Source organism: Rhinopithecus bieti, unplaced genomic scaffold, assembly GCF_001698545.2.
Source record: "Rhinopithecus bieti isolate Rb0 unplaced genomic scaffold, ASM169854v2 scaffold_79532, whole genome shotgun sequence".
Lineage (NCBI taxonomy): Eukaryota > Metazoa > Chordata > Mammalia > Primates > Cercopithecidae > Rhinopithecus > Rhinopithecus bieti.
In genome coordinates this window covers 979,076-986,551 of record NW_016830370.1, presented here as the reverse complement: position 1 = coordinate 986,551, position 7,476 = coordinate 979,076, and the positions used below count along the sequence as shown (strand labels likewise).

General features: G+C 48.6%; 1 protein-coding gene and 1 long non-coding RNA gene across 2 annotated transcripts in view; one reads left to right on the top strand and one right to left on the bottom strand.

Moving 5' to 3' along the window:
* LOC108524382 (uncharacterized) overlaps window positions 1-6,411 on the bottom strand; it is a 12,195-nt gene extending 5,784 nt beyond the window's left edge. The window contains exons 1-2 of the long non-coding RNA XR_001884035.1: window positions 6,343-6,411; window positions 3,022-3,180 (exon numbers count right to left, since the gene is read on the bottom strand). This is a non-coding gene — a long non-coding RNA (uncharacterized LOC108524382). The remainder of the gene's footprint in view (window positions 1-3,021; window positions 3,181-6,342) is intronic.
* A 73-nt stretch (window positions 6,412-6,484) lies between these two features.
* The window catches only part of PIGG (phosphatidylinositol glycan anchor biosynthesis class G (EMM blood group)), a 44,789-nt gene continuing 43,797 nt past the window's right edge, over window positions 6,485-7,476 (top strand). Inside the window, 1 exon segment of the mRNA XM_017865437.1 lies at window positions 6,485-6,774. Within this exon segment, the coding sequence (XP_017720926.1) occupies window positions 6,621-6,774 (154 nt within the window). The 5' untranslated portion in view covers window positions 6,485-6,620.

The window sequence follows — 7,476 nt, the reverse complement described above, 5'->3', positions numbered from 1 at the left end:
TCTATGCCAAATTTTGACACCTTATAGTATTTGGCAGGGATAATTATAAAATTGCTTGATTAATAAATGCAAAAAAAGTCTGCTGGCAATTCTTAAGACATTTCTAATATTACTTTGCCAATAATTTGAAAGCTAGCTTATTTATTGAAGAATTTACTTAAGTTACATAAACTTCAAAAAGCATTTGACTAGTCTTTTCTTTTTTCCTGATAAAGTATTTAAGTGCTTTTATTTTTCTTTAAGCCAATTAATTAGAGTTCTTTTATATGTTTTCAGTAGTGAAACACTATATAGACAACACATAAATACATAGACAATAAATATTAGGCATGCCAACAGAAGTACATTTTTTTTTTTTTTTTTTGAGCCAGTATCTCGCTCTGTCACTCAGGCTGGAGTGCAGTGGTGCAATCTCGGCTCACTGCAAGCTCCACCTCCTGGGTTCATGCCATTCTCCTGCCACAGTCTCCCGAGTAGCTAGGACTACAGGAGCCCGCCACCACGCCCGGCTAAATTTTTTTTTTTTTTTTTTTGGTATTTTTAGTAGAGACGAGGTTACACTGTGTTAGCCAGGATGGTCTCGATCTCCTGACCTTGTGATGCACCTACCTCGGCCTGGGATTACAGGCGTGAACCACTGCATGCGGCTGGAAGTACATCTTATAGATTCATAAAGATTCAACTTTTTTCCTATTTTAGACTTTCAGATTATGGATAACTGGCTTCACAACCCCAGGCAGTTGTCAGCTAAGTAGCCTTAAATTTGCATAAGAAAGGAAACAACTCCGGTGAAAATCAAACACCCAAATTTTCATCACAAGGTATAGAGAGAGGCCGGGCGCGGCGGCTCAAGCCTGTAATCCCAGCACTTTGGGAGGCGGAGACGGGCGGATCACGAGGTCAAGAGATCGAGACCATCCTGGCTAACATGGTGAAACCCGGTCCCTACTAAAAAATACAAAAAAACTAGCCGGGCGTGGTGGTGGGCGCCCGTAGTCCCAGCTATTCAGGAGGCTGAGGCAGAAGAATGGCGTGAACCCGGGAGGCGGAGCTTGCAGTGAGCCGAGATCCCGCCACTGCACTCCAGCCTGGGCGACAGAGCGAGACTCTGTCTCAAAAAAATAAAATAAAATAAAATAAAATAATAAGGTATATAGAGAAAAAGTCTGCTAGTGCTAGAGGGGGAAAGCTTTATTTTCTTTGAGCCAAATCAAATATAAATTATAAAATCTATCATAGGATTGTACAAGGAGACCAATTTTATTTAGATAGGGACTAATCTCAGAGCTCTAGGGAGAACCCACATTGAGTCCTGGGGCTCCAGAAAAAGGGAGAATTATTTTGAGGTTAGACCATGTGATGCTTTTACAATGCAGTTAAATTTTTTTTTAACAAAGACATTTTTGCATGTCTAAACTACATTCTTCCTTAAAATCTCAAGAGTAGCCTGTTACAGTAACTATTTTAGTTAAAAAAATCAGGTGAAAACAGAATTCAGTCAACTGAACAAACAATAAAAAAAGTTTTGCTCAAAAAAAAAAATACAAGGTCCTAGGAGAGAAAACAAAAAACAAAACAAACACATGAAAACCTTCTAAATATAAACACGCACACATACACACACAATTCTTGGATGTTAGCCTTAGTTAAGCTGACTTTTTTTGTTTTGTGTTTGAGACAGAGTCTCTTGATCAGGGGTAGCTTTTGCCACAGATTTCAGCAATGGATAAACTGAGCATGAGATCTCGGGTGCAGACAAAGAAGGAAAAATAAGCTTTGTGTGGAAAGTTTTAGAGGAAGTTTACCATTTCTTCTTCTTTTTTTTTTTGAGACAGAGTCTCACTCTGTTGCCAGGCTGGAGTGCAGTGGCATGATGTATGATCTCGGCTCACTGCAACCTCCGCCTCCCAGGTTCAAGTGATTCTCCTGCCTCAGCCTCCCAAGTAGCTGGGATTACAGGTGCGCACCACCACACCCTGCTAATTTTTTGTATTTGTAGTAGAGACGGGGGTTTCACCATGTTGGCCAGGATGGTCTCAATCTCTTGGCTTCATGATCTGCCCACCTCGGCCTCCCAAAATGCTGGGATTACAGGTGTTAGCCACTGCACATGGCCAAATTAAGCTGACTTTTAACCATTGAGCTCCTTTAAAAAAATCTTTTTAAATCTCATTACCGTATTTCGGCTGGACAAAATGCTGCTATTTCAGAAATACAACCATTGCTCTTTCAGTTTGCTCTGGCTGGCAAAAAGGTGGCGTTACGTAAATAAAATCCCTTTAGTAGTGAAAATAAAAAATCTTTTCTCTTCTTTTCCTTTTGCTGGCCATTTTCCTCCCCCAACCATACCACCTTTTTTGTGTTCAGGGGTAGGGGGTTGGGTATTTAGCTGCTTCAGAGGCATTGTTCCCATAATTTACAGTTCCCCTTCGGATTTCGCCAAGTCAGGGTGTGTGTCGGACCCAAAATATGCTGCTTGCAGACCTAGCTTTTCACTGTTGTTACCCCCCAAACTGGTTTGGTCCACCCCTGTGGCGGCCACCTGGCACAGTGTCAGAGCCTCAAGGTGCAGAAGGGGTCGGCTCCTTATATGCACCTGCCAGCTGAGATTAGACCCTAAGTATGTCCTTCTGAGGGGGAAACCTATTTAGAGCCACTGCAGGTCTTAGGGAGCATTCCTCCCAGACACCCTCAGGTGATTCTCAGTTGTCTGAGGATGCTCCGAAAGGCTGAGGGGAGACAGGTGCTCTTATTTCTTCAGAAGGGAAGATTCTACACTCATGAGCTAGAGGGTTTGGAGTTGGTCAAATCCAATAAGGGAAAGGACCAAAACACACAAAAACACCCCAACAAGACAGAAACAAACAACAGAACAGGTTAGCAAAACTAACAATGATCACACAAAATACATGACTTCTGAACGCTCTAAGTGTAAGCAGAAATAAACACCAGCTGGTTGTGAATGTTATTTAGTCATTTACAACAAATTTGCAAGACAAAATCCCAAATCAGTTTTCTCACCTAGTGATGGGGCCCAAGCTGAAGACCGCTCTCCATCAAAGCAGAAGCAGGCAGGCTTGCCTTCTTCGATGGAAGTGAGTGGAGACTCCCAAAAAAGGAGTTTTCAACAGCAAATAAACCTCAGACCCCAACCAAAAAACGTTGGAAGATCAGGGATCCCTGGAGGAACAAGGTCCCAGATTTCAGCAATCATCCTACCAGTTTGGGCAATAAGGTGCCAAGTCAGTATCAAGGATCAATAGGCGAGCTGCTGCAGGCCGGGTTACCTTCACTCGGGATCTCAGTGCTTATCAGATGTCAATTGAGAAAAATGACAAGTCTTAACTGTTTGGATGAACGGAGGCAAGATGGCGCACTTCCGGGTTCTTCATCCCCCCCCCAAACTTTTCCCTCGCGCGCGCGCGAAAATCCAGCCGGCGACCCGGGAAGGTGCAGACCAACTAGGCATGCGCCAGCTGATGTCAATCTGAAGAGACCAAGATTTACCTGGTCGCACCTGGGGAACGCCCCCGGACACGCCCGTGCCCCGCCTATCGCCCTCCCACTCCTAGAAAAGCCGCTCGGGAGGATCGCGGCGCGCGGACTTCCCAGCTTCCCCACTGCGGTCGGTTCCCCACTGCCGTCGGGACTGTTGGAACTCCGTCCCAGAGCTGTAGGGGTGACTCTGGGGCCCCTTTTGTTGGGGCCAACAGGCCTCTCCCTACCCACCTTCTTCCCTTGAAGCTAGGTGACCAAAATAAACTTGCAGTTTTGCTCCTACCCTTGCCTAGTCGCTGGTTCTTTTGTACCCGCTCTGGTGGTCTTAGAAAAACAAAACATTAATCATTTTGGGAGGCTTATTTGCCAAAGTTAAGGATGCACGCCCGTGACACTGCCTCTGGAGATCCTGACGACCTGCGCCCAAGGTGGTCGGGGTACAGCTTGTTTTTATACAGTTTAGGGAGTCAGGAGCTATCAGTCATATGTATAAGAACAGACCAGGCCGGCGCGGTAGCTCACGCCTGTAATTCCAACACTGTGGGAGACCCAGGCGGGCGGATCACGAGGCCAGGAGATGGAGACCATCCTGGCTAACAAGGTGAAACCCGTCTCTACTAAAAAAAAAAAAAAAAAAAAAAAAAAAAGGACAGGCATGGTGGCGGGCGCCTGTAGTCTCAGCTACTCGGGAGGCTAAGGCAGGAGAATGGCTTGAACCTGGGAGGCAGAGCTTGCAGTGCACTGCGATGGCACCACTGCACTCCAGCCTAAGTAAGAGTGAGACTCTGTCTCAAAAAAAAAAAAAAAGAAAAGAAAAGACCAGGCGCGGTGGAGCGCGATGGCTCATGCCTGTAATCCCAGCATTTTGGGAGGCCGAGGCGGGCGGATCACGAGGTCAGCAGTTCAAGACCAGCCTGACCAATATGGTGAAACCCCGTCTCTACTAAAAATACAAAAATTAGCCGTGTGGGGCGGCACACACCTGTAATCCCAGCTACTCAGGAGGCTGAGACGGGAGAATTGCTTGAACCCGGGAGGTAGACGTTGCAGTGATCTGAGATCGCACCACTGCACTCCAGCCTGGGCGACAGAGTGAGACTCCATCTCAAAAGAAGAAGAAAAAAGAAGGACATTGGTTCTGTCCAGAAAGACATGGGCAACTTGGAGCAGGGAGGGGGCTTCCAGGTCACAGGTAGGTGAGAGACAAATGGTTGCATTCTTTGAGTTTCTGATAAGCCTCTGGAAAGGAGGCTATCAGAATATGCATTTATCTCAGTGAGCAGAGGGTTGACTTTGAATAGAATGGGAGGCAGGTTTGTCCTGAGCAGTTCGGGCTTGACTTTTCCCCTAGCTTAGTAATTTAGAGGCCCCAAGATTTTCCTTTCACAACAAAGAAAATGCGTTTATATACACACTGGGGTACTAGTCAGCTCTAATAAAATAATGCAGCCCTATCATTTGCCACAACCCTATCATTTATCCACAGGATAAACCTGAGGATATCATGTAAGCAAAATCAGACAGACACAGAAAGACAAATACCTCATGATCTCACTCATGTGGAATCTTTAAAACAAAGCTAATCATTAAGAGATTTACCAGTTGTCTGAGGTACTGGGTTGAATTTTTTTTTTTTTCGAGACGGCGTCTAGCTCTGTTGCCAGGCTGGAGTGCAGTGGCGCGATCTCAGCTCACTGCAACCTCCACCTCCCGGGTTCAAGCAATTCTCCTGCCTCCGCCTCCTGATTAGCTCAGACGACAGGCGCCCGCCACCACGACCGGCTAATTTTTTGTATTTTCAGTAGAGACGGGGTTTCACCGTGTTGGCCAGGCTGGTCTCGATCTCCTGACCTCGTGATCTGCCCGCCTCGGCATCCCAAAGTACTGGGATTACAGGCGTGAGCCACCGCGTCCGGCCTGAATTTTGTTTTTAAGTTGATATAGAAACAAGGAATAGAACAGTGGTCACTAGAGATCGAGGAGGGAGGGAGGGAGGGAGGAAGGGAGGTCGGTAGGCAGGAAATAACGGTGAGGACGACGAACTCTGGTGTTCTCACGCATAGTAGGTGACTGCAACAGTGAGGTATTAGGGCAAGCTACCCTCATTCGATAATTAGACAACATATATTTATCTGAACATCAAATTGTGCCCATAAATATGTGCCGTTACAATCTGTCGATTAAAAAATAAAATTTTCTTTTCTTTTTTTTTTTTGAGGCGGAGTCTCGCTCTGTCGCCCGGACCGGAGTTCAGTGGCCTGATCTCAGCTCACTGCAAGCTCCGCCTCCCGGGTTTACGCCATTCTCCTGCCTCAGCCTCCTGAGTAGCTGGGACCACAGGCGCCCGCCACCTCGCCCGGCTAATTTTTTGTATTTTTTTTTTAGTAGAGACGGGGTTTCACCATGTTAGCCAGGATGGTCTCGATCTCCTGACCTCGTGATCCGCCCGTCTCGGCCTCCCAAAGTGCTGGGATTACAGGCTTGAGCCACCGCGCCCGGCAAAATTTTCAAATAAACTTTTTTTTTGTGAGACGTAGTCTCGCTCTGTCGCCCAGGCAGGAGTGCAGTGGCCTGATCTCGGCTCACTGCAAGCTCCACCTCCCGGGTTTACACCATTCTCCCGCCTCAGCCTCCTAAGTAGCTGGGACTACAGGCGCCAGCCACCACTACGCCTGGCTAATTTTTTGTAGTTTAAGTAGAGACGGGATTTCACCGCGTTAGCCAGGATGGTCTCCATCTCCTGACCTCGTGAATCCGCCCGCATCGGCCTCCCAAAGTGCTGGGATTACAGGCGTGAGCCACTGCGCCCAGCCTTCCAAATTAAAAATTTTTTAAATCTTGTACCTCGCCGTGGGCTGCGCCCACCGCCGACTCGCCGGGAAGGCCGCCCCAGAGAGCCTGGAGCACTGCCCGTTGGGAGTATTTCCGGCGTGACGCCACTTTGGCGCGCCGGCGGAAGTGACGCGCCACTGTGGCCCGCCGGCGGACGTGACGTCACTGTGGCTGAGACGGTAAGGCCTGGCGTTCTTGGTTAGAGGCGGCTACCTGGAGCCGGAAGCGCGGGTGCAGCAGGGCGAAGCTCCAGGTGGGGTCGGTTCCGCATCCCGCCTGGCGTGTCCACGATGCGGCTGGGCTCCGGGACTTTCGCTACCTGTTGCGTAGCGATCGAGGTGCTAGGGATCGCGGTCTTCCTTCGGGGATTCTTCCCGGCTCCCGTTCGTTCCTCTGCCAGGGCGGAACACGGAGCAGAGCCCCCAGCGCCCGAACCCTCGGCTGGTACGGACCCCTCCCCGGCATCTCCGCTCCCGTGACCCCACATCCCCTAGAAAACCCTTTTTCTGAGCGTCACTGCTCGGATTTCTTATCGGCGCTCCCCGGTGGTCTCTTCCATTATGGTCCCCACCCCAGAATTTTTTTTTTTTTTTTTTTTTTTTACCGCTCCTGCGTCTCTTTTCTGTATTCTTACAACTTTGTGGCAACCACTTCTCCTGGCCCCAGTTCGACCTTCCTTCCTGATCACCACAAAGTAAGCTGTGTCCATACCTGGGATCCGGCCTCTCCAGCTCTACTCTTCCAGAGCCCCCGCCCCTCTCCTGAGCAGCCTTTGGGTCACTCCCTGTTCCAGGCGTCCTTTTTGCCCCCTAGTACACTACAGATAAGACCCCTGCTGATCCCTTCGCGTTTGGGTCTCTTACATTCCTCCAAGATGTTTTCCCTGCCTCGTGGCTAAGGCCTTTCTGCGTTAGGCCCCTTCCTAGTCTTCATCTACCCAGCCACATACAGCAAGTAAAGGCGCCCTGGTTCTGGACCACTGCACACACCAGCCGCTGACCATGAAACGCAGTATATAAACACCCAGCCATCCCATTCTTGCAGCTCTGCGTTTTAGGTCAAGCTCCCTAAATGTCCCATCCCAGGACGCTTACGTAGGGATTCCCCTGCCCTGGTACTCCTCACCATACTAAGGATAATTAACTG